The sequence below is a fragment of the Acinonyx jubatus genome, chromosome A1 (assembly GCF_027475565.1).
Source record: "Acinonyx jubatus isolate Ajub_Pintada_27869175 chromosome A1, VMU_Ajub_asm_v1.0, whole genome shotgun sequence".
NCBI classification, from domain to species: domain Eukaryota; kingdom Metazoa; phylum Chordata; class Mammalia; order Carnivora; family Felidae; genus Acinonyx; species Acinonyx jubatus.
In genome coordinates, this window is record NC_069380.1 from 13,819,357 (window position 1) to 13,847,211 (window position 27,855).

The 27,855-nt window shown below is 33.5% G+C and overlaps 1 protein-coding gene across 11 annotated transcripts in view; it reads left to right on the forward strand.

Moving 5' to 3' along the window:
- NBEA (neurobeachin) overlaps positions 1 to 27,855 on the forward strand; it is a 676,718-nt gene that overhangs the window by 126,535 nt on the left and 522,328 nt on the right. For 10 of the 11 annotated variants that reach the window (XM_053214308.1, XM_053214315.1, XM_053214324.1 and 7 more), the window contains exons 9-10: positions 4,448 to 4,645; positions 5,282 to 5,415. In XM_053214308.1, coding sequence (XP_053070283.1) covers positions 4,448 to 4,645; positions 5,282 to 5,415 — 332 coding nt within the window. Of the gene's footprint in view, positions 1 to 4,447; positions 4,646 to 5,281; positions 5,416 to 25,943; positions 26,050 to 27,855 lie in introns of those variants that run through there. The other variant, XM_053214343.1, reaches the window with a different exon arrangement.

Consider the following 27,855-nt stretch of genomic DNA (forward strand, 5'->3'; position numbering starts at 1 on the left):
GTTAGTGTATATTAAAGTCCCCTGCAATTACTGTATTCTTATTAATAAGATTGCTTATGTTTGTGATTAACTGATTTATATATTTGGGTGCCTTCATGTTGGGGGCGTAAACATTTATAATTGTTAGCTCTTCTTGATAGATAGACCCCATAATTATGATATAATGCCCTTCTTCATCTCTTGTTACAGTCTTTAGTTTAAAATTTAGTTTGTCTGATATAAGTATGGCTACTCCAGCTTTCTTTTGACTTCTAGTAGTGTGATAGATGGTTCTCTATCCCCTCTCTTCAAGTCTAAAATGAGTCTCTTGTAGACAGCATATAGATGGATCTTATTTGTTTATCTATTCTGATACCCTATGTCTTTTGATTGGGGCATTTAGTCCATTTACATTTAGAGTTATTATTAAAAGATATGGATTTAGTGTCATTGTTACCTGTAGGTTTCATGCTTGTGGTAATGTCTCTGGTCCTTTGTAGTCTTTGCAACGTTCCATTCCTAGCGTGGACTTAGTAGTCATGAACTCCTTCAGTTTTTGTTTGTCTTGGAAAGACCTTATCTCTCCTTCTATTCTGAATGACAGCCTTGCTGGATAAAGGATTCTTGGCTGCATATTTTTTCTATTCAGCACTTTGAATATTTCCTGCCACTGCCTTCTGGCCTGCCAAGTTTCACTAGACAGGTTTGCTACTACCTTTATGTGTCTACTCTTGTAGATTAAAGCCTATTTGTCCCTACTTGCTTTCAGAATTCTCTATCTTTGTATTTTGCCGGTTTCACTATGATAATGCCATGGCAAAGACCTATTCTTGTTGAATCTGAAGGGAGTTCTCTGTGCCTTCTGGATTTGGATGTCTGCTTCCTTACCCAGATTAGGAAAATTGTCAGCTATAACTTGTTCATGTAAACCTTCTGCCCCTTTCTCTCTCTCTTCTTGTGGAACTCCTATGATATGGATATTATTAAATTTCATTGAATCACTTAGTTCTCTAATTCTCCCCTTATTGTCTAGTATTTTCTTATCTCTCTTTTTCTCGGCTTCATCATTTTCCGTAATTTTGTCTTCTATTTCACTTATTCTCTTCTCTGCTTCCTCCATCCTTGCTGTCACCACCTCTAGTTTATTTTGCACAACATTTTCTTAATTCATCGTGACTATTTCTTAGTTCCTTGATCTCTGTAGCAATAGATTCTCTGCTGTCTTCTAAGCTTTTTTTCAAGCCCAGCTATTAATCTTATGACAATTATTCTTTCTTGATCAGATATATTGTTTATATCTGTTTTGAGCAATTCTCTAGCTGTCATTTCTTCCTGGAATTTCTTTTGAGGAGAATTCTTCGTTTTCATCATTTTGGCTAGTTTTCTGTCCCTTATGTGTTTTAATAGCTTATTACATGTCCTGCACTGGCGAGCACTACTATATTAAAAAGGGGTCATACACTGTCCAGGGTCTGGCCCTTCAGGATGGGTTTTGGAGTCTTTGTCTTCAGAGAGAGAGAGAGAGAGAGAGAGAGAGAGAGAGAGAGAGGAAAATAAATAAGAAGGAGATATAGAGGAAGTATAAAAAGAATAGATTAAAAATGTTTGGTTAAACAAACCAACAACCAGAATAGAGAAGGGAAGAAAGAAGAGGAAGAAAGGGAAGGAAAAAAATATTACATATATGTTATATATAAAGTAAGAGTTGACCAAGAATCAAATCAGAAAATGCAAAACTGCTACACCAATATCTGATGGTGCCTTGGAACTGGTGACTCTACTGGTCTGCAGGAGGGGCCATCTGGTTCTGTCATTGTCAATCTTGCTCTGGTAGATACTCAGCTACCAAGCAAAGAGGGGTGTGGTTTGGTATAGGCGGGTCCAGCCTCCACAGTGGGCCTGTTTTCTGTTCTCTGAAGCCCCACCTTTTTGGTGATGGGGAGAAAAATATTGACACCCCAGTCTCTCCTCCCCAGACCAGATGACCCAAACCACTGTGTTCAGGCTATTCTCACAGTGCAGCACCTGCACGAGCAGCCCGTGTGTCCCATTTGTCCCATTCCACAGCTTCCTGTGCCTCCCGGGCACTTGGCTGGGATTCAGACTGGCCCTGAATTTAAAGGATCCTGCTCCAATGCCCCAGTTCCAGTGTAGTGCCATTTTGCCCAGCCGGCAGACAGAGGGCCTCTGGCTGGTGGGTGTCTGCAGGATCTTTTGTCCGTGGAGCTGCTATATACCTTCTTACCACAGCACCCAAGGGAAGACGACTGCTCTCTCAGACTGCCCTCTGAGCTAGCTACCCAGCCTGGGGCTGGCTTCTCCTCCCCATCAGGAGAGTGTACAGTGTGTCTGCTCCCAGTCCACAGAAAGTCCTGCAACTCTGGATTGTGTTAGAAATTGGTTCTTTCTCCTTTTTTCCCGTTACCCAGTCTGTGGGTTTCCTCTTGTTCAAATACAATCCTACACTTCCACACCCTCTCTTTCTCTTCCTTTTGTCTATCCACAGAAGGGGATCCGTCTCCTCTCTGCCTACGCCATGTGTTTTATCTCTCCCAATTCATAATCACGCACCTATGGCCTACCAATTTGTCACCAAGGGCCCCTTGAGATGTTTCTGTCACTCTGTAGCTGAGATTCCTGAAATTCTAAGTCTCCTGACCTCAGTACTGCTGTGTTTGAGGGATAAGGGAACTTTGGGTCCCCCTACTTCTCCACCATGTTGACTCCTTTCAAAGAAGACTTTAAAAAAAATCTTTTTTTATTGTAATTGTCACCTATTCTTTAGTACAAGAGGGACTGAAATATAATCTTTATTTTAAACCAGAACATATTTTAAGCCCAACTGTTGCCTCTAGATTGGGAGGTGTGAATCTGTGAGTTACATAAACAGATTACATTTTAAATCTCTGGGGTGGCAAATAAAGTTCTGCATTCCATTTAATTGAGAACAGAAAGCAAGGTCTGATCCCAAATACTGCAATTGGGTTAGCTTATTTCTAATATCAAAATATGTAAATATGCTTACATTTAAAGGACAAAAAGTATCATCCTTCCATAGCTACTTATGTACAAATTTTCATTTATTCATGCTGCTCTTCCCTTTGCATGTGCCTAATTCAATGGTTTGCATCCAGGTTCCAGTAAGGAAGGCTCTCTGGATACGAGTTTAGAAGTACAAAATGGGCTGAATTTGACCTGACATGTTTGGTCTGCCCAGTGTTTTTAAATATTTGCATTAAATTACAAATTAGGTGATTTTATATTTATGTAAAAGTCCAGAGTTCATGTTCCTTTTGAAAAATATTGAGGAACTGGCAACATGGTACAATAATTGACTTGAGCTGAACATTGAGGAACACTTTTAGACAGGACGTGTACTTCTGTAGCCTGAAGAAACCCCCACTTGACCTGCTTCATTTATGCCTGTGTCTGTTCACCTCCTACAAGAATGTGAGTTTGGAACGTTTGGTTTAATCTTACTGTAACAGTAACCAATCGAGCCACATTGGTTAAATGATATCTTTGACACCAAATAAAGGTCTAGAGATAATTAGCGGTAGAGCCTATATTATAATATAGGTCACTTCACTTTTAATCCATTGATACTGGTACCATCTATTCCAGATCTTAATTTTTCTAACATTCAGTTTTCATAGTTGTTAGGTTGAAAATAATAAAAATACTGATATCATGTAATTGTTGCAAAGGTGAAATATTACTTGTAATTGTCATTGTCAGGTTTATATCTGTTGCGAAATTTTAACCATTTCTACCAATACTTTTTTTTTATTACAGCTAGTACATCTTTATTATTTCTGTATTCTGTATATAAAGTGGTGACACTTTATATATGCACAGTGTTTTTAAATGTTTGCATTTAATTACAAATTTGCGAATAAAATACAAATTAAAATTCATGTATATATATGAACTTCTGGGTTTAACATGACTTTCTGATGCTTTTGTAGAGTGGTATTGTTATTCAATATGTTGCTATACTTAAGACCTAAATATTTCTACACATAAATATTCTTCATAGTCTTAAATGATACTCATTTTTCTATATGAGTAATTGATGTCCCAGGTACTGTATACTCATGTAAATACTTGTGAATGTGTTAACAAGAAATATTAAATTTATGTCATGAAGTATTAAGTCAAACTCCCTTTATATTTAATAACATCTGAATGTACATTTTTTTCTAATAAAATTATTTTGTAGATAATCAAAACAACAATAAAAATGAGAATATGAAGATCTGAGTGTGTTTATTAGGATGCTGAGTACAATTTAACTCCTAGAACTGAAGTGAGCTAACAAAATAATATAATACCATTGACTAATACCTGACACATGGAAGGGTCAAAACAAATTGTTTATTATCTTAAATACTTCTGTGCTTTAAGACTTTAGAGTTTTATTATGTTACATTTAAAAAGAGAATTTAATTTAGTTTTATTTTTTCAGAGTACCTTCAAATTTAAATCTGAGAGTGACATTCATTTGGCAGAACATCATAAACAGGTTCTGTATGATGGGAAACTTGCAAGTAGCATTGCATTTACATATAATGCTAAGGCCACTGATGCACAACTATGCCTGGAATCATCACCAAAGGAAAATGCATCAATTTTTGTGCATTCCCCACATGCCCTAATGCTCCAGGTAGGTGAATAGTAGCTTAGTTTCCATATTTTCATTGAGTATTAACAGTATCTATTTTACGTATTAAATATTACCAACCTATAGGTCTACAGTTGGTATTTTTTTTTTCATCTTCTAGTTCTTTGCATGACATTTTTGCCTTCTACCTTATTTTTTTATTTTAATTTTTTGGCAATATACTTTACCTTGGACTAGTCAGTCTCGTTAGTAGGGAATCTATCATTTCTGTTATCTTATCTGTTATATATCCTTTGGAAAAAAAATCATTTGATTAGCTGAACAGATAGCTGTTAGACACAAAAATATACATTGCTTTAAGGATGTACTAATATAACTCCCCCACATAAAAATTACTTGAATGTCTTTAAATCTTCTGATGGTATTTCTTATTCTAAATTATTTTTCCATTTATAGCTTCATATTTCAGTATAAAAATCTCAACGTAAGTTTCAGATTTAAAGTGGTTGGCAAAGATATTTCAAGTTTTTATTTTATATGTGTATCAAAAATTATATAACTGAGGGCTTTAAAAATGTCAATATTTTTGAAATTCTTTTTACGGAGTTATTTGGAACAAGGAAATAATGATAACTTATGCCTCAGAAATTTAATACACATTTTTGTTTTTGAACATAGGATGTGAAAGCTATAGTAACACATTCAATTCATAGTGCAATTCATTCAATTGGAGGGATTCAAGTGCTTTTTCCACTTTTTGCCCAACTGGACAATCGTCAGCTCAATGACAGTCAAGTGGAAACAACTGTCTGGTAAGTTTTCTTTGAATGTGTAATTTGTACACACTTAGATAATGCCTGACATCCTTGGTGCTGTGTAAATGTGTTGTAAAATTTGGTTTTTATCCCTGACATGCTAATAAAAGCTTCTTTAGGACTAAGGCAGATACAAATTTACACATTATTAAGACTTGACACAATCATAAAGGAATGACTTCCTTGATAATAAATGAAAACATCTTACTAGATATAGCATAGTGATTATAATACAAGTTGAGGAAAAATGGTAGTCCCAACCTTATCCTTTGGAAATGCTTATGGTTTGGATCATCCATGAAATCCTGTCGGCTTTAAAAAAATTACTAGGGTAAAGTTTATTCTGAAGAATACTATTTGATAACAGTTATATAACTTACATGTTAGTATTATTTTATAATGATATTATCAAAAGACCAGCATAATATTAAAAGATATTAGCTTTCCTTTAAATACAGTTCCTGTATGAGAACCCAGATATACCGAAGGTATATCTGTATTTATATAATTCAGTTATTTTCTGATTAGGTTGATTTTATGTGTAATTTTTGTAGTTTCCTTCCTTTTTATTAAACATACCTCATGCATAAAATTTTATATTTTTTATATTTAATTTTATATCTTAGAATCATTTACGTAAGTAGTTAAATGTGAGTTTTAAGAATGATTTTTACTGTGTACATTGCTATGTTTGGAGAATTTAAAGAGAAAATTGTATAGGTAAACATTCATTTTTACTCCAAAAGCAATATAGGAATGCTTCACTAGTATGTACACATATGTATGAAAGTCTTCCGATTTTGAATTGTTGGAAAACCTAGTGAATGAAGCAAACAAAGGTGGGAAAAATTTCAAGTCCGTTGAAGTGTAACTTGATTTTTTCATATTTATTATCTAAAGTTATTAACAAAATTCTATTTTAATATTGCTAATAATATTATCCCTGTATTGAGACCATCTTTATGTAAAGTATAAATATGAATATAAATGTGACCTGTACATTTACAACACTGAGCTCCATGGGTCATGCTTTCTTTTATATCAGTGTAAAGGTTGAAGTCTTGAAGTTAAAAGGAATCTCGAGATCATACCCTGCTGTGATACTACTTTGCTACAAGATCTTAAGTAATTTCATTGGGCGGCATATCAGCCTAGTGGAAAAATAAAACTTTAAATTTCCATCCTGTATCTAAATTCAAAATGTTTTGCTCTTTATCATCCAAGTGAACCAGTATACATTGTAATCGGTAATTAAAAACTTAGTGCTATGAGAAGAAATTGGCAGAGGAAGTAGCCAGTAGAAAATTCCCATGTGTAATTTAAATATTACTTATGAATTAATATTGTCCATAGTTATTCTAACCTGAAATGGAATTTGTTGCTTTGTGAATAAAATTAGAAAGATTCTGGAGTTTGAAATGTTATAACTAAAACAAACTATCACAGTAATTTATGTCTACATGAATAGCTATTATAAAATCTTGGTGCTAAGATCATATTTTAACAGGTTATCTGGTCCATTCATCCAAGGCACATGGTTATTTTTCATTGCCTGTCTTCAAAACTCATTTTGATATGTACACTATATTTTGGTATCTTAAACTGTATTTATTTCATCATGGAGATAGAAGACAATGTAAACAGTCAGCATTCTGATTTTCATTTTTATTTGTTTTTAGTTCTTTTATGTCACTCATCTTAACTTTTCTCTGTAATAAATAACTTCAACTTTTGCAATGATATATATGTTCTTCTTAGTTTAAATCCAACAGAAAACATATAATAAGAAAAGTATCACTATCCTCTTTAGTAATCATACATACCCAATTCCAAGCTACCCTGCAGTTAATTCAGTTATGTGCTATTTTGAATTCTTATCTAATACTTTTATATTAATTGTGTCCAAGCCCTTGATGTTTGAGGTTGGCTCTTTTGTGGACAACTGTATCTATCAGCAGTATAGTCTTTTGTTATTTAAAATTTTGAAGGGGGGGGCATTATAGATAAGTGTGCACATCAGTGATATGGTCTTTCAGTGATATAGTCTTTCTAACATTTAAAATGTTAAAGTTGTTAAATGGGACTTCTCCCTCTACTTGAAGAACATAGATTCTTAGCTGTAGGACAAGGGTTGGTAGAATTTCTTGTTTCCTGGCTATCTCCTAAACTCATTATAGATGAATGAGACCTTGAAATAGGGTATACCATCTTATTTTTAGTTATTATTGAATTATTCTAAATCAATGAGAATCTATTTAAAGTTTTTAAATTTCCAGAGAAAATTAGATACACTCTTTTCTGAAAATCCGTTTGCATAATAAGCATATGCCAACAATTGTAATATTATCTAATTCTTAATTACTTTATGGAACAATTGAGCTAAGCTATAAAGTTAGTTACTTCTCTGTCTTCTGTGTTTCAAGCTGAAGTATTTAGTTTCCATGTACTTTCGCCTACTTAGCAGTCCATTTTTATGAAACTTTGTATTGTTTCTGCAAGCTTTACCTCTCTGTTGGCACTGTTACACTGTCCTTACAAATCTTGATGAGTTTTATTCTATATAAGAGGCTTTGTATTAAAATGATTTATTGACATAATTATCTTATTTTTTGGAGCCTTTAAAGGTAGGCTTTCTGAGAGTTTTTGTGGCTTTGTTTTATCATGAAAGCTATGTATTATAGTTGTTATATGTGCGGACTTTAAAGTCAGACAGACTTGGGTTCAAATGCTGAGTTTACTGTATTATTAGTACACCTTTGTTAACAATTTTGTGCTTCAGCTTCCACCATTATAAAATGTAGTAATAATAGCTCATTGGATTCTTTAGATTAAATGTGATAAAATATATAGATCGATGTAGTAAACAGTACATGCTGGGTTTTGTTATCCTGATGACATTGGGCTAGGCGATCTGTAAGATTATCTCTAATACTACAGTTTTATATTTAAAAAATGATATATTATTAATCTTGGAAGTTGGTTGTTATAATACAGGCTGTATTACTTTGTATTTGAACTTCTTTCTACCAGTGATATAGTATTTACAATAGAGAATTACTGAAGTAATGAAGTAGGACTTATATTTTGAACTTTAGTTGTAGTGATGAAAACTGGTTTTGAACTATCCATTTTCTAGATATAGTGGCTTAAATAGAGGATGTGTTAACTCAAGTTTTGAAGCCAAACACCAAGTCAAAGAAAGCCTGGAAGGGTTTAAGATGAGTTTTCTGTAACTAGTTTTTGGATTTTGTATAGCTGCCCCTTTAGTATTTAAATCTCCAGGAATAACACTTCCTATCACCTTCTATTTTAACATGTAATTTTAGCTTTTATTATGGCACAAAAAAATTAACCAACAAAATGAATAGATAATATTCAATAGATAATAATTCAGTAATATTGTTGAATTGAGTTAAATAGCTTGTGGCAACACAAACAGTATATTTGATGTTACCTGTTTTTGAATAAGTAAATTAGGCCAATATGTAATTACCATTGTGATTTCATTCTATTCATAATGATTCTCAAGCACTGTGATCACCTTGATTAATTCTGTCAAGTGATCAAAGCTATTTGGATGTTTTGTCATTTCTCAGCAACTAATACTATTTTGCATTGGATGCGTCAATCTTAGTCCAGCAAATATTGAAAGCAATGACTAAACAAATTGCCTTCCATTAGACATTTAATAGTCAATAACTTAAAGAATAAATAAATGATTAACAAATTATTTCAAGAAAGTATAACTCCAATCTTGAAGTAATCATATTTTTTTATATTATATCTAAGAATGACTCAATACATTAGAAATTTCATTTTCCTTTGATTTGGATGATCAGATACATTGACTGTACATGACATTCTTTCTCATTTCGCCCAGCCTCCTTTTTTCAAGAACATATGTTATTAAATTCTGTAGGTGATATAAAACAAATCTTCCTTATTGTGTGTTGTGGGAAGAATTTGCTTTGGAAAATGTTTTCTAGTGCAAGGTATAAATAGACTTTTGTATATCAGGAAATTAAAAATACACTAAGGAAGAAATTCTCATTAGAGACAGTGTGATGCAATAAGCAGGACTTCCTTTGGTGTCAGACAGATTAAGACTCACACCAGTGTTGTGTTACGTACTTTCTGATTTTAGGTGACGGGTTGTTCAAGGATGTGTAGTACTAGTTGTACATGGCATGTACTGACTATGTGCCAGCCTCTGTAACTGTGTTATCTCATGTACTACTTTTCTGCTGATGAGGGAGAGAAAAACCGAGTAACTTCCTCAAGGCACGAGATTTAAGTGGCAGATTAGAACCAGGATCCGAATCCTGAAAGCCTGATTCCAGAGCCCTCCCTCTAAACCAATGTGGGCAACTCTGAGAATCACTTTTGCCAGCTGTGGTATGATTTTCATAATGCCAACTTTATCTGAGTATAAAATGAACTAAACTAAGATAGTACGTGTTGAAGTATCTACCATATTATCTGGTACATAATAGGCATTGAATGTGTTTTCTCTCTTTCCTCAGTAAATATTAGATCACTATTGATGTGATGTAATTTTGTATTAGTAAATTTTATTTTTAATGCGATTTTAATTCTGAAAAATTTTAAGCTAAAATTCAATTTCAAGTGATAGTTTCAATGAATTCTTTTAAGTATGTAAATATTTTTCTGAGAAAAGTGTTCTTTTTGATTTTAGTTATGATATAAGCTGTTTGGTAGACTGCTTGATGGAATATAAGATATAAAAAAGATTTAGAGAATCCCACAAGGCATTTATGTCTGTGACCTATCATTAAGAATCTTCTTGTAATGTGAATGTTAAGAACTCATCAATTTGTTTAGTGAATTTAAATGAAGTTTTTTTTTCTTAAAATGTATCTTGCTCATCAGTTCTTCCAATGATTATCTTGAATTTTATAGTCCCCTTAATAACTAAGAATTTCCCTTAATTAAAAATTTCATTGTAAATTCCTGACTAGCACTATTGTCATATGTAAACCAACAAAGTTGCCTGGAAATTGCAGTATTTCAGTCACTTACTTAGCTCAACAGATTTTTTTCCTTAGACTTTGAAGTGACATAAAAGACCTTTTTCCAATCACATTTTCTGATTGTAAGTTGAGGGAAAGTTACCTACTATACAATGTCAAAATTCTTTTAAATACTTTTAACCCAGCTGACAAATAAATGAAAAGGGATTGGTTTAGGTAGGCAAAATAAGTGAGACATCTGTTTATAATGATTATCTCCCTTGTGAAGGTTATTGTACATATGTATGGAATATAGTATTTTGGTTTCCACGAGTACTTAGATATTTTAAAATACATACCTACCAATTATATTCCCTTTATATTTTTTTGGAAAGAATGTATGTCTGTCACAGTATATATATATTTGCTAGTTTGCCTTATTTTAGTTTACTAAATTATTAATGAAAAACTCTTTGAAGTAAAATAGACACAAAGTGTATTTGGGTCAGTATTACTACTATTAGAGGAGAAAAAAGCAGATAATTATTTAGTGAGATTTAGCTAAATAAAATGGAATTTATATTGCATTTACTGTGAAAATTAATTTTTAAGGAGTAAAAATAAAATACATTAAGTGTTCTGCCTAAAACATAGGGAAATTATAATTTAATGTTCAAATAGCCTCCTTTTGTCAGACAAGTCCTTTTTACTCTGTGGAGTCTTTACAGGAGATATCTAATAATAAAACTTCCAGTACATGTAGCAATTTAATAAATTTGTCAGCTGTCAACAACAAAGGATATTTTGTTTTACTCTTGATTTACGATTTATGATTCATTAACTTTTCACATAAGCTGGTGTCTTAATAGTCCATTTTAAAGTGTTTTTTACAATAGGTGATTACTTTTTCACAATAATTCTTTCATGAAAAGTTTCTTTTAAATCTAGTGAAATCCATTTTTAATGCTAAGTTACTTTTGCTCTGGAAAAGGCAAGGCTTTTGCTGTATCTTTGACCCCCCCCCCCAAAAAGGATAGTTGTTTTGTCAAAGGGATAACTACAAATTATTTGTTGCAGAAATTTTGACAACATGAGCACATCTTCAGTGAATTATTGCGTTAATTTTCCTTTAGTTTGTATATCCACATCCTTTCTCCTTTGATATTTCAGTCTTGTAACAATTTTGTTATTTTTCACATGAAATAGAATTTATTTCCTTTAACTTTCCTTTTACATTCTTTTTGAAAGTAAGAAAAATTGCTTCATTCATTTTGATTGTATGGTAATCATAGAATCTAAAACTAAAATAGATATTATTTGCTTTTATAAAAACTATTGCCATATGCTAGGCTGTTCACCTTCAGAAGCCCAAATTTCTTTTTTTCTTTCTCTTTCTTTCTCTTCTTTCTTTTTCTTTTCTTTCTTTCTTTCTTTCTTTCTTTCTTTCTTTCTTTCTTTCCTTCCTTCCTTCCTTCCTTCCTTCCTTCCTTCCTTCCTTCCTTCCTTCCTTCCTTCTCTTCTTTCTTTCCTTCCTTCCTTCCTTCCTTCCTTCCTTCCTTCCTTCCTTCCTTCCTTCCTTCCTTCCTTCCTTCCTTCCTTCCTTCCTTCCTTCCTTCCTTCCTTCCTTCCTTTCTTTCTTTCTTTCTTTCTTTCTTTCTTTCTTTCTTTCTTTCTTTCTTTCTTTCTTCTAAATGTTTATTTATTTTGAAAGAGGGAGCTCTCACATGAGCTGGGGAGGGGTGGTGAGAGAGGGAGAGAGAGGATCTCTGCACTGTCAGTGCAGAACCCGATACAGGCTCAGTCTCATGAACCATGAGATCATGACTTAAGCCGAAATCAGGAGGTGGACCGTTAACTCACTGAGCCACCCAGGTGCCCCAGAAGCCCCTATTTTCTAATGAAAAGTGGGTATAATACTAAGGTTCTTCCCAATGTTGAGGCTCTTTTCCCTTGCTCTTCCCTGGATGTGATGACCATTATGTCATATTTAAGAAAAGAATATGTAAGAAAAGAATCTTTTCTTCTGAATTGAATCTTTAAGAATTAATAAGTCATCATCAGGAGGTTCTAGTCAACTTAGTATTGTAATTTTATTTACTTTTATGTTATTTTGTTTCTGGGTCCCTGATCTTATTACCTAGGCTGATAACTCCCAAAGCTTTTTTTCTAGCCATCTTCTGTTTAGGCTCATATACCCAAACTCTGTAGAAGGTATCTCAAACTTAACATGCCCTAAATAAAAACTACAAATCTTCTTCTTTGCACAATTTTTATTACTTTTGAAATTCTTTTTATTTAGAAATTTTAAAATTATTTTTAATTTTTTTAAAGACTTCCATTTTTTAGGAGGAGAAGTTTTAGGTTTACAATAAAATCAAGAAGATACAGAGATTTCCCGTATACTCCCTTTCCCCCACATAATATACCCTCCCCCTTAATCAACATCACTCATCAGAATAACACATGTTTTACCAAGGATGACACTAAATTGTTTCAATGTAATGACCCAAAGTCTGCAGTTTATCTTAGAATTCACTCTTGGTGTTATACGTTCTATGGGCTTAGGAAAAATGTGATAACAGTGTATCCATAATTAGAATACCATACCAAGTACTTTCACTTCCCTGAAAATTCTTTGTGCTCCACTTATTCATCCTCTTCCTTCTCATACCCACCCCTTGGAAACCACTGGTCTTTTCATCTTCATATATTTTGTGTTTTCCACAATGTCGTAGTTGAAATCATACAGTATGCGACCTTTTCAGATTGTCTTTTTTCACTTGGTAATATACAATGAGGATCCCTTCATGTATTTTCATGGCTTAATAGTTCATTTCTTTTTAGCTCTGAATGTATATATTCCTTTGTCTGTATATACCACAGCTTATGAACCCATTCACCTACTGAAGGACATCCTGGTTGTTTCCAAATTTTGACAATTACGACTGAAGCTGCTGTAAACCTTGTGCAGGTTTTTGTATGGATATAACTTTTCACCTTCTTTGGGTAGATACCAAGGAGCATGGTTGCTGGTTCATATGATGAAAGTATGTTTATTTCTGTAAGAAACCTCTAAATTGTCTTCCAAAGTGGGCATGCCATTTTTTGCATTCCACCAGAAATGCATGAGAATTCCTGCTGCTCCATAGCCTCACTGGCACTTGGTGTCGGTGGTCTGGAACTTGGCTATTTTAGTAGGTATGTAGTGGTGCTTCATTGCTGTTTCCTTTTGCATTTACCTGATGACACGATATGGGGCATCTTTTCATAGCTTCATTTTTCATCTATATCTGCTTCATTGAGGTGTGTGTTAAGGTCTTTGGTTCATATTTTAATCAGGTTGTTTGTTTTCTTCAGTTTTTTTAAAAGATTTATTTATTTTTTAGAGAGAGAGGGAGAGAGAGAGAGAGAGGGAGAGAAGAGAGAGAGGGAGAAAGTGAAAGTAGAGGAGGTACAGAGAGAGAGGAAAGGGTGAGAGAGAGAGAATACCAAGCAGGCTCTGCACCATCAGTGCAGAACCCAATGCGAGGCTCAAACCCACAAACCTTGAAAGCATGACCTGAGCTGAAGCCAGATGCTCAACTGACTGAGCCCCCAGGCACCCTCTTACAGTTCAGTTTTAAGAGTCCTTTTTATTCTTTGGATAACAGGTTTTTGGGGTTTTTGTTTTTGTTTTTGTTTTTGTTTTTTGTTTGTTTTTATCAGGTGTATCTTTTGCAAATATTTTCTCCCGGTCTGTGGCTTGTCTTTTAATTCCCTTGCTATTATCTTTCTAGGAGAAGATTTTAATTTTAATGAAGTCAAAGTTATCAATTATTTCTTAACGGATTTCTCTTTGGTATTATATCTAAAAAGTCATCACCATACTCAAGGTCATCCATGTTTTTTCTTATGTTACCTTCTAGGAGTTTTTTGATTTTGCATTTTACATTTAGGTCTGTGACCCATTTTGAGTAAATTTTTGTGAAAGGTGTAAGGTGTATTTCTAGATGGGTAGTTGGTCAGTTTTTCCAGCACAATTTGTTGAAGATACTGTCTTTGCTCCATTGTATTACCTTTGTTCACTTGTCAAAGATCAGTTGACTATATTTATTTGTGTCCATTTATGGGATCTCTATTCTGTTTCATTGATCTATTTTTTATTCTGTCCCCAATACCACACTGTCTTGATTACTATAGTTTTATAGTAAGTCTTGAAGTTAGTAGTGTCAGCACTCTAACTTTGTTCTTTATACTTTGTTGACTATTTTTTGCCTCTCTGTATAAACTTTAGAATACATTGTCAATATCCATAAAATAATTTACTGGATTTTTCACTAGTATTCCACTGAACCTATAGATCCATTTGGGAAGAACAGACATGTTGACAGTATTTCTTCCTCCTATTCATGTACATGGAATATCTCTCCATTTATTTAGTTCATTTTTTATTTCAATTTGGAGAGTTTAATTTTTATTATATAGATCTTATTTATATACTGTTAGATTTAGATACATAAGTATTTGATTTCTGGGGGGTGCTAATGTAAATGGTACTAAAATTTTAATTTCAGATTCCACTTGTTCATTGTTGGTTTGTAGGAAAACAATTTGACTTTTTTACATTAACCTTGTATCGTGCAAACTTGCTTTAATTGCTTATTAGTTCCAAGAGTTTTTTTGTGGATTTTTTTTCAGATTTTCTACACAATCATGCCACCTGCAAACAAAGACACTTTAATGTCTCCCTTCCCAATTTGTATGTATGATGTGGAAAAGAAGTGGTGAGATGGGATATTTTGCCTTGTGTCTCATCTTAGTGGGAAAGCTTTAGTTTTTCATCATTAAGTATGATGTTAGCTGTAGGGTTTTTTTTTTATTTTTTTTAATGTTTGTTTATTTTTGAGAAGAGACAGAATGTGAGCAGGGGAGGGGCAGAGAGAGAGGGAGACACAGAATCCAAAGCGGGCGCCAGGCCCTGAGCTGTCAGCACCCAGCCCGATGCAGGGATCGAACTCACAAACCGCAAGATCATGACCTGAAGTTGGACACTTAACCAACTCCCACCTTGGCGCCCCTTAGTTGTAGGTTTTTTATAGATAATCTTTATCAAGTTGAGAAAGTTCCTAGTTTACTGAGAGTTTTTATCATGAATCGTTGTTGAATTATGACAGATGCTTCTTCTGCATCTTTTGATATGAGCATGTCATTTTTCTTTTTTAGCCTATTGATGTGACGGATTATATTTGATTTTTGAATCTTGAACTAGCCTTGCGTACTTTGGATAAATCCCACTTGGTTGTGGTGTTGTGTAATTCTTTTTGTACTTTTTTAGATATAATTTGCTAATATCTGATTGAGGATTTTTGCATATATGTTCATGGGAGACATTGGTCTGTAGTTTTCTTAAAATATCTTTGTCTGGTTTTGGTATTAAAGTGATGCTTAGGAAGTAGTTCCTCTGTTTCAACTCTCTGAAAGACATTCTAGACAATTGGTATAATTTCTTCCCATTTAGAGTGTTTGGTAGAATTTACTCTAGTGATCCCATTTGAGCCTGGTGCTTTCTGTTTTAGAAAATTAATTGTTGAGTCAGTTTCTTTAATAGATACAAGTGTGTTCAGAATGTTTATTCCTTTCTGTGTGAGATTTGACAGCTTGTGCCTTTCAAGTGGCTGGTCTTTTTCATTAGGTTATCAAATCTATGGGCATAGAATTGTTCCTAGTATTCCTTTTTATTCTTTTAATTTCCATAGGATCTGTAGTTACATCCCTTCTTTCATTTCTGACATTAGTATTATTTTCTGTCCTGTCACTTTTTTTATTAGACTGGCTAGAGGTTATTCAATTTCATCGATGTTTTCAAAGAACTAGCTTTTTGTTCCATTGATTTTCTCTTTTGATTTCCTCTTTTCAGTTGCTTTCATTTGTACTCCAATAATTCTTCTTCTTCCTCTTCCTCTTCCTCTTCCTCTTCCTCCTCCTCCTATTCCTCCTCTTCTTCCTCCTCCTCTTCCTCCTCCTCTTCCTCTTCTCTTTCTCCTCCTTCCCCTCTCCCCCCTCCTCTTTATCTTTCTTCTTCTTCTTCTTCTTCTTCTTCTTCTTCTTCTTCTTCTTCTGTGCTTACTTTGGATTTAGTTTACTCTCATTTTTCTAGTTTCTTAAGGTGGAAATGTAGATTATTATTTTAGATCTTTCTTCTTTTCTATAGGTGCATAATAGAGGATTCAGCACATAATTCCAGTGTGTAGAGAGGTGGTTCCCTCTACCACTGCCACTCCGAACAATTCTCTGTAACACTAGCTGATTGTCCTACAATTTAATTCAATTCTAACACTGTCTACTTGGAGGTAGTGTCTGATGGCACACATTAATGGCCCTGTCGTAGAAGACTGCTGCTCTGAATTCAGATACCAGTCACAAGCCCAGATTATCTCTTGTGCTTCTGACCAACTGACTATACATTGAGGGTTCAACCAACCCCCTCCTTGGACTTATGGTGCCAATCAGAAGTCTGGGTTGTTACCTGGATTTCTGATAGATTATCAATCAGAGGTTCCTACTATCACCTCCTTTGGTTTAATTAATTTGCTAGAGTGTCTCACAGAGCTCAGGGAAACATTTTGCTTACTGGATTGCTGGTTTATTATAAGAAGATACGATAAAAGATACAGATGAACATTTAGATGAACATTTAGATGGAAGAAATGCATAAGGGCAACATATAGGGAAAGGGGCACAGAGCTACCATGCCCTCTTCAGGCATTCCACTGTCTCAGCATCCCCAGATGTTCACAGACCAGCTCTTCAAATCCTGCCCTTTTGGGATTTTGATTGATTGAATCAATGGCCATTGGTGGTTGAACTCAGTCTCCAGTATCTCTGTTGTCCCTGGAAGACAGGGTTAGGGAGGTGGGACTAAAATTTCCAACCTTCTCATCACGTCATTGGCTTCCCTGGCAACTAGTTCCCATCTTTAGGTGAGTACCCGAAGTAATCTCATTACCATGACAAAAGACATTTTTCTCACTCTCATCACTTAGGAAATTTCAGGGATTTTAGGAGCTCTGTGCCAGAAACAAGGATGAAGACCAAATAAATATGTTGTTATTATAGATCACAATATCACAGCATTCAGTGCTGTATATTTCATTGTAAGCATTGCTTTCATTTCATTCCACAAATTTTGCTATGTTGTGTTTTCATTTTAATTTCATTCAAAATATTTTTAGTATCTCTTGAGAGTCTTCAATCCGTGTTATTTGAAAGTGTGCTTTTAATCTCCACGTGTTATGTTCTTTTATTGATTTCTAATTATTAATTCTCTTGTGATCTGAGAGAAGACATGTATGATTTTTATTCACTTAAAATTCGTAAGATGTGATTTATGGCTCCAGTTGTCGTCTGTCTTTTTGAATGTTCCATTTAAGCTTGAAAGAAATGTGTATTCGGTTGTTGGATGAAGTTGTGTATAGATACCAGTCTTCTCCAGTTACTTGTTGGTGTTGTTGAGTTCAACGGTGTCCTAACTGATTTTCTGCATGCTGCATTTGTCTGTTTGTGAGAGAGGGAAGGATGTTGAAGCCTCCAGGTGTAAAAGCGGATTCATCTGTCCTCCTTGCAGTTACAGTGGTATTTGCCTCACGTAGTTTGATGTTCTGTTGCTAGGTGTATACACTTTAAGAAATGTTATGTCTTCCTGAAAAGCTGACCCCTTTATCATTATACAGTACCTTCTTAATTAATCTCTGATATTTTCCTTGCTTTGAAGACTGCCCTGTCTGAAATTAATGTAGGTACTTCTACTTTGTTTCGATCGTTGTTAGCTTGGTGTATTTTTTTTCTATCCATTTACTTTTAATCTGTGTCTTTTTATTAAACTGGGTTTCTTGTAGACAGCATTATAGGTGGGTTGTGTTTTTCATTTCATTCTGACAGCTTCTGTCTTTTAATTGGTGCATTTAGACATTGACATTCAAATTGATTATTGATATGATTGGATTAATATCCATGATATTTGTTCCTGTTTTAGATGTGTTGTTTTGTTCTTTGTTACAGTTTTTGTCTTCTAGTCTTTTTCTGCCTTTTGAGATTTTAATTAAGCATTTTGTATAATTCCATTTTCTCTCCTTTCTTAGATATCAGTTTTTGTTATATTTTTAACCTTTCTTTAATGGTTGCCATAGAGTTTGCAACTAATTTAAGTCTACTATCATATAACACTTTACCACTTCATGGGTGGTGTGTGTACTTCATAACAACAAAATAATCATCATTCCTTCTTATCCCTAGTATCATTGCTGTCATTAACTTCATATGTCATTGATTTCATATAGAAACATATATAAGCTTATATACATATTCATACATAATGAATATACATAAGCATACATAATGAAATACAATGTTGGTATTATTATTTTGAACAAACTGTTATGTATTAGATCAGTTTAGAGTACAAAATTCAAACTTTTTTTAACCTTTATTCCTCTTTAGTGCTCTTGCTTTCTTTACATAGATTCAGGTTTCTGACCTATATTATTTTCCTTCTTTCTAAAGAATTTTTGTTAACATTTTTTGCAAGACAGTAGACTAGCAACAGATTTCCTCAGTTTTTGTTTGTATGAGATAGTCTTCATTTCTCCTTCACTTTTGAAGGATAATTTTTCAGGTTAGAGGACGTGAGGTTGCTGTTTTGTTTTTTTGTTTTTTTGTTTTTTTGTTTTTTCTTTTTCCTCTTACCACTTTAAATGTTTACTGTATTCTCTTCTTGCTGGCATGGTTTCTGAAGAGAAGTCAGATGTAATTCTTACCTAATTTTGACTATTGGTATTGTGTTTTTCCCACTGGCTCCTTTAGGATTTTTTTGTGATGTTTGATTTTCTGTAAATTGAAAATGATATGCCTAGATATAGGTTATTTTAGCATTTATCTTACTTGGTGTTCTCTGAGCTTTCTGGATCTATGTCCGACACAAATTTGGGGAAAATTCTCAGTCATTGTTTTTTTAAATATTTCTTCTGTTCCTTTGTAGCTTTCTTCTCCTGGTATTCCCATAGTGGATATGTTACACATTTTCTACTTGTCCACAGTCCTTGGTATTCTTCTTCTTTTTTTCAGTTTTTGTTCCCTTTGGTTTGGGGTTTTGGAAGACTTGATTGATATATACTCTAGTTTACAGATTCTTTCCTCAGCTGTATTCAGTCTACTAATATTCCCATCAAACATGGTCTTCATTTCTTTTACAGTAGTTTTTATTGCTAGCATTTCTTTTTGGTTCTTTCTTAGGAATTCCATCTCTTTGCTTATGTTACCATTTGTTCTTCTGTGATGTCTCTTTCATCCATTAGAGCCCTTATCATAAGGGCTTAGCATAATTTTTTCTTGATGGTCAGACACTGTATTTGGTAAAAGGAACTTCTGTAAATAGACCTTTAGTAATGTGGAGGTGAGGCGTGGAGCAGAGAAAGTGTCCTTAGTCTTATGATTAGGTGTTAGTCTTTTAGTCAGCCTTTGCCTCTGGACTGTGAATTTCACGTGTTTCTCAGGTTTTTTGTTTTGTTTTGTTTTGTTTTGTTTTGTTTTGTTTTTTTGTTGTTGTTGTTGTTTTTTTCTTTTTCAATGCCTTTAGGTGGGAGGAGATGACTAGAGTTGACTGTAGTTGGATGTTTCCCTTCTCTAGGTCACTTAGGCTCTTAACTCAGCAGGTTAGGATTGGTTAACTGGTTTCTCCAAGTGAAGGCCTTGTTAAGAAAAGATTGCTGTCGTGTATTTCAAGTTCATTTTTCTTTGCCTTGCTGGAAGCCTGGAAGGATTTTTCTCTGCTATTTATTGTGAAAACCTGGTTTATTTCCTGAAAATAAATCACCCAGTAAATGTAGGGACCTTTATATAATTGGAAGGGTTGAAAGCACTCAGATCTAGTAATTTGTCAATTACAGTTCCGCTTTCCCTACCTGGGTACTGGTTGCCACAGTGGTTTCCACTTGTGTGTGTCTGCTCTGGTAACCCACGACTCCCTATAGTTTCCTGTTTGTCTCCCCAGTCTTGGGGGCATTGGTTTGCCCTCTTCCTCTCTCTTATTGGATCCTAGAAGAGCTGTGGTTTTTTAGTCTGTTTAGCTTTTTACTTGATAGAGTGGATGGACTGGCGGATTCCAGGATTTTTACTTTCAGAACGAGAAACCTTTATATTGCTTTGTTTTATCCCTCTGTTACTGCTGGTTTCTCTCTGGATTTGAGCAGCATTACAGAAGTGTGCAGCAGAGTGAGGAAACTGAAGCACTAGCAGTTTGAAAGCAGAAATGAAAAGAAGAGCCCCACAACCAGAAATTATCAGGGAAATCATGGAAAGGAGAGAACTTGGGAAGTAACTCAGTAACATTATATATGAATTCAGCTCTGAGTTGTAGCTTTGTGATTCTGATCCAAATCCGAAGTTCTAGCCATTGGAGGAAGGCAAGATAAAGAATTAAAAGTTATTTACATTGGAAAGGAAAAATTAAAACTATCCCTTTACAGATGACCTGATTTCTTACGCAAAATAAATTTTATTTCTTTGCATTAACAATGTGTATTAGGAAACCAAATGCAAAATACTTTTAACAATAGCTTCAGAAATTTAAATACTTAAAATATAAATGTCCAACATGTAAGGATCTGTGTGCTGAAATCTCCAAATTGCTGATGAAAGAAATGAAAATATTAAATAAATGATGAGATTTATTGTGTTCATGTATAGGGAACTCAACATAGTAAGGATGTCATTGAATTGATCAATAGATTTAACACAATACCAGTTAATGTCCTAGCTAGATTTGTTTGTTGATATATGCAAGATGATTCTAAAATTTATATCAAAACATAAAATAACTAGACTAGCTAAAATGATTTTGAAAAAGAAGCAAAAGAATGATTTTGAAAACGGAATCATACTTGCCTGCCTTCAAGACTTACTATAAAGCTATAATAATGAATGTAGTATGATATTAGCAAAGCAAGAGACACTATCACCAGAACAGAATAGAGTCCAGAAATAGTCTCCCAAATAAGGACAATTGATTTGTGGCAAAGGTGCAAAGTGAATCTAGGGGAGGAAAGATAGTTGTATGTCAAAAATGGCCATTGAACTAAACCTCACACTTAAAAAACATAAACTCAACATTAACTGTAACTGTAAAATATAAAACTATAGAACTTTTAGAAGAAAACATAGGAGATAATTTTTGTGATCTAGGCTAGGCAAAGTCATTTTAGACATGACCACAAAAGGTACATAAAAGACAAAAATTGATAAATTTGACTTTGACTTTATCAAAATTAAAATCCTTTAGTTAGCAAAAGATGCAATGAAAAGACACATTACAGCCTGGAGGAAAAGAGTAGAAAATACTTTATTTGACAAAGGATTATAATAATCAAGAATATATAAAGAAGTCCCTAAAAGTTTAATAGTAAGAAAACATAAAATCCAATAAAAAAAAATGGGCAAAAAGTTGAACAGACACTTAACCAAAGAAGATATAAGGATGTCAAAATAGCACATGAAAAGATGTTCAGCATCATTAATCAACAGGGTAATTAATGTATAATACAACTAGTAGAAGGTACAACTACACACTTAGTAAGATGGCCGAAGTAAAAAATACTCATGGTGCCAAGTGCTGGCAAGGATGAAAAACAACTGGAATATATTACTGGTGAATTTCCAAGTGGTACAGCCACTCTGGCAACTTGGCAGTTTATTACAAAGGTAAACATACACATTTACCTTGTAATTCATCTCCTCTACTCCTATAGGTTTATATTTATGAGAAATGAATGAAAGCTGTGTTTCACAGAAGCCTTTGTGTGAATGCTTATAGTAGTCCTGTTTGTAATTATTGTTAACTAGATATAACTCAAATGTACACAAATTGTGGTAATCCATTCATACAATGGAATACTCTTTTACCAAGTAAAAGCAATAAACTCTTGATATATGCAACTACTTGGATGAGTATCCAAGACAGTATGTTGAGGTCAAAAAAGACAAATTCAGAAGATTCCATGCTATATGATTCAATTTATATGACATTCTTGAAATGTCAAAACTGTAGTGATGGATAAGAGATGAGTAGTTACTCAAGATTATGGGAGTTGGAAGAATGTGATTTGTAAAGCTCTAAAGAGATAGAATATATGAGGGCTTTTTTGGTGTGATGGAACAGGTCTGTATCTTGATTCTGGTAGGATTATCAAAATCTACATGTATAAATTTTCAGAATTGTACACACACTGAAGAAAAAAAGAAGTAAGAAGTCAGTTTATTGCCTGATCATTTAAATAATAATTTTAAAACACCAGAAAATTCCTGGGCATTTGTAAAGCCTAAGTATCAAATAATTATTTCAGCTTTCTGTGTAGTCAGCTGTTGTTTTGTTTTTGTTTTTGTTTTTATAAGAGAGTGAGAGAGACGGAGAGAGAGCCCGAACAGGGGAGAGGGACAGATGGAGAGAGGGAGAATCTGAAGCAAGCTCTGTGCTCAGTGTGGAGCCTGATGTGGGACTTGATCCCATGACCCTGGGATCATGACCTGAGCCAAAATCAAGAGTGTGACGCTCAACCAACTGAGGCAGCCAGGCACCCCCACGTTAGCTGTTTTAATACTTATTTTCTTTATTTGACAATTTTAGCACTTCCAGGGTATATTTTTAATCCTGCTTCTGTTAAACAGACTGGGCCTTGGCACCAGGATAAAGGATTGGCTATTTGGTTCCCCTGCTATGACATATTTTGATCTTGAAGGGCATCACACATGTGTCATTATGTCTCTATTTTATTTTTGAAATTTTCAACTTCTTAGGTTAGGAAGATACAACATTAAATTTCTAAAGTATTCATGTATCCATGGATTGTACATGGTTACTAGTAACTGCCACTTGTAACGTGTCTACTAAATTTTCATAAAGGACATGGATGTTTAAAGTATTGTAAGTGGTCATTTTTCAATTGGGATTAAATTAGTAGGCTTTGAGACCCTTTTTAGTAAATATCTTTTGGCTGAATATGGAGTTATGAGTGGACCTGGTCAAAGGCTGTTTTGTTCTCAAACTATGTAAATACTGGTAGGTACTATATATGAACATATAACTATGTCATAAGAGGCTTAGAATTAATTCCTTTAGAATTAAACATGTTAAAATTTTGTTTCCTATAGAAGACAGATTTTGAGACATTTCAATCACAATTTTATGAACTTTGACTTTTTGGCTATAACATTTTTCAGAAATAAAATAGGTTGATGAAACTTAAAATCAAAATCTGTTACCAAAGGAAGGTAAAAATGTGTGATTCCCTGATGAACTTTAAAATAGGACCTTTAGGGGCCCCTGGGTGGCTCAGTCAGTTAAGTGTCTGACTCTAGGTTTCAGCTCAGGTCGTGATCTCATCGTTGCTGAGTTCAGGCCCCATGTCGAGCACCACGCTGACTGTGCGGGGCTTGCTTGGGATTCATTCTCTCTCTCTCTCTCTCTCTCTCTCTCTCTCTCTCTCTCTCTCTCTCACTGCCTGCCTCTCCTCTGCTTGTGTGCATGTGTGTTCTCTCTCTTTCTCTCTCTCAAAATAAATAAATAAATAAACTTAAAATAAAATTAAAAATAATAAAAATAAAATAAAAAGATAAAATAGGACCTTTAAAGAATACTCTCAAATAGCCTTGACAGGGGTAGCCAATTCAGTTTATGAGGCTGCCTGTCTCCTTATCAGGCTGAAAGAAAAGGTGGAAATTACTGAGAGATTTCATGGCTGTAGGCAGGCTTAGTGATTTCCTGTGCTACCAGTATATTCCATCTGTCCTTACATTTTCTTGTGCTGCATTTCACTGTTTTCCTTATTTGACTCTGCAGATAAATGTATTTTACTTATTTCAGCATGTATCTCCACTTGATGTCTGAATTGATGAATGTGACAGTTTTCTGTATCAGGTTTATTGCCTATATAGGCAGGTAGGCAGTGTTCTTTTAAGACCACATCTTTAGGAACACATTGTCTTAAACGTGACTGTCAAATGGATATGGAATTAGAAACTTTGGTTTAGACCTTTCCAGTTGTGAACTGTGAAGAAATTTAACTCTTCTAACTTTTGTGAGATTTTTTTGTGTATGGGTGTCACTGAAATTAATTGTGTTGAGTGAGAAATTATCTTGGGTATGGACTTGAGTTTATTTCTTTTACAGTTTTGTTCCTGCTCTGATCACTCTTATCTCAGAAGAGTTTTCTAGTCAGAGATATAGCATAGAAACAGTGGTATTAGATATTTTATATAATTTTAATCATTGTTTGCAAGATTTCAGTGTATCTCAATACCAAATTTGGCTACAAAAGAGACGAAACCTTATGAAAAAGTCAAAAGGTTTTCTCCCTTTACTGGTACCTTAATCTTAATGGAATGTAATCTACTTCTAAATTTATTCTGGCAATTACTTTGTCTTTGGTGTTTCTTAAGATATTAAAAACATCCTTTTAAAAGGGGAGGATGTGTTGGATCCCAGGGAATCTTTAATTTTTTACATTATGAATTCCATTCTTCTTAATATATTTAAACAGTTCATGTAGCTGAGGTACTTCGCTTGTTTCAGTACAAAACAGATTGAAAAGACAGTTTCTGTGTCCTAAGAACTGCCTTTGAACTGAGGTTTCATATTCAATCTCAATCATTTCAGTTATACATTAGGTCTGTCTTAATGATACAGTATATCTTTAAATAATCAAATACCTCAAAGATAATAAAACTTTTAGGATTATAAATTGCCTACATTAATTACTTTAAAAGATAAATGATGGACAAATTGAAATGGATAAAGTTATATTAAAATCAAGTCAAAATCTATATTTATATAAATTTCAATGGAACCTAAATATAGTACATATTTATCATTAGTAACAGAAATTAGTCATGTTCATACACAGTTATTAAATATTCTCAGGTATTTGTGGGCCAAGACTGTGGTATTCCTTAATAATATGGACCAGAAAGCTCTAGAGAGATAATAAATATGCTGTCATAGTGGTATTATTATACTATTTTCTTCATTTTCATAAGGTCTAGCCCTTTATAAGTATGTTACTTGAAATAAATATTATTTTCTAATTTATTGGAAGCTTATTAAGAACTGGAAGGTGTTAATTATTTTTAAGAATAACCCTATAGATTATTTAGTGTCATTTTCCTTAAAAGGAGGCAGGATTATTAAACACCCTTAACTATTCCTAAAGTAGAATTGCTACTTAAAAGAACCTGATATGTTACAGTACTATCTGTTGAAAAGTTTAGCAATTTTACTTTAAGATATAAAAGAACACTTTCTGTCTATTAAGTAAAATATTCCTGTGGAAATCCATTTTTGGGTATTGCTATACTTTTCAAGAGAAACTTCTATGTTGTGTATACTAGTTTTGGCTGACACAGATACTTGCTTTTTGGTTATCCTATATACTTAGATCCTCTACAGATGAACTGATATGTCTAGACAGGAAGTGGTATGTAGGAGATATAGGAATGGGCTGAAGTATCCTTTATATTTGCCTTTGTATCTAGGGGAGTTGGAAATAGGCAAGAATGGAGAGAAATTTTGTATGGCAGTACACAGAATTTTGCAAGTTTATTGTGAGCCCTGCAGCAATCCGATGCATTTTAGTTACTGGTAAGTTTGTTAAATTATGTTTGAAAATGTACCTCTTCGAAGATGGCCATCTATTTACTATTACATCCACCATGTCAAATATACCTATTTTAAAGATTTTTTTTTTGAAAAGATGTAGTATTGCTATTGCATTCAGTTTTAGGTATAAATTTACAATGCTTTTGTTAGTGAATGCATTTGACTTTTCAATTGTTGTCGTACTTAAAACTGAAGTGAAATTAACTTTATATGGGTAGCATAGATACGTGTTAAGATTTTTGGAATAAAATTAATATTTCTGATTTTGCAATGGAATTCCACTGTGATTAAAGTCTGCATTTATTCATTAGATGTTTGAGAAAGAGTAGTCCTTCTGACATAAAAAAGAGTAAGAAAATCCCTGGCATTGTTGTAATTTCATATAGTTTTACATAGGAGAGTGATTTATTTTGCATTTTTTTCATGGACCATAGGGACCATAGACATTTCCAGTCTCTCTTTTTGGCAGTGCTGATGTTTAGGAATGTTAGTCATCTTTCTCCTTAAGTCCCTAACTCAGGCGTAGACAAGAATTCCATGAAAAGATTAGGAAATTGTGTGATCTCTATGCACTGATTTCTTTATTCTTCTCAACCATTTAGGCAGAAGTATTTTTGTGCAGTGGTACTATGCAGTTATTTGTGTAGTGGCTTTTATTATTCATACAATTCATTCAAAATGGACTAGATTGCTTAATAGCTGTTTTTCTTTACAGAAACATTAAAAAAAATTCCAAGAGATTCTTTGGTGGTTGTGTTTTTCTTGCAAATGTCTAACTTTAGGTCAAAGTGAAAGAATTATGTTGACTTGTAATACTAGTTTACTTTTTTTGTGTGGTTAAAAGAATTAGGGCCAATTAATGTGTTTGAATTTTAATTTCCTGTAATGAGTACCTTATTTCCAGTTACACTATATTTTTTCTAGCTGATGTCATATAATCCATTAAACTACAGTCTTTATAATAATAATGATAATATGCAATTGATTCTTTTAATGAGAATATTTCTGAATTGAACAAGAATATCCACATTTTCAGAGAAATGTGTTGTCAATACTATTGAAACCAGAAGGGTTAGCATAAGTTGAGAGAATGGAATCACTTTAGATTCCTTTTGGACCTTAGTTATTTTCAAGTTTTCCTCATTAACAGATTTTCTTAATTCCTTGTAGGAATGAGTACTTGTGAATTTAAAATATATTTATTAATTTGTGGTCTCACTCTTATGAATATAAATAGGCAAATTAGGGTACCTTATATAGCACTGTAAATAGGAATTTTAATTGCTGATGAAGTTTGGCTTGTTGTCATTTATTGTTATAAACTACAGGAAGCATATACAATGAAGGAATATATATTTTCTTAATTAGGATTGCCATCATGTATTAATGCTGCTAGTTGAAAATTGTTCAGTGTGTAACTTGGTGAAATAATATATTATCAAAGCTTAATTCAGTGCAATCATTTATTTATTTATTTATTTTGTTTCTTCCTTCATTCAACAGACATAACAAGTGCTTTATCTTTGTCTGGCACTTCTCTTTGTGTGCTTTTATGTGTTTGTGTATACATTGTATAATTAACTGCCACTTTCATTTCAATACTATACAGATCATTTGTTTTCTGCTCTCATGAGCTTTCCTGAAGGCATATATGAACATAAAAAACATATTGCATATTTCTCTGGATATTTTCTAAAAAATTAGAAGTTATTTTTAAAAAATAGGTTTAAATGAAAAGTTTTCTTTAAAAATAGGTGTGTTCTCAAAAGTAATATTGCATACACATTT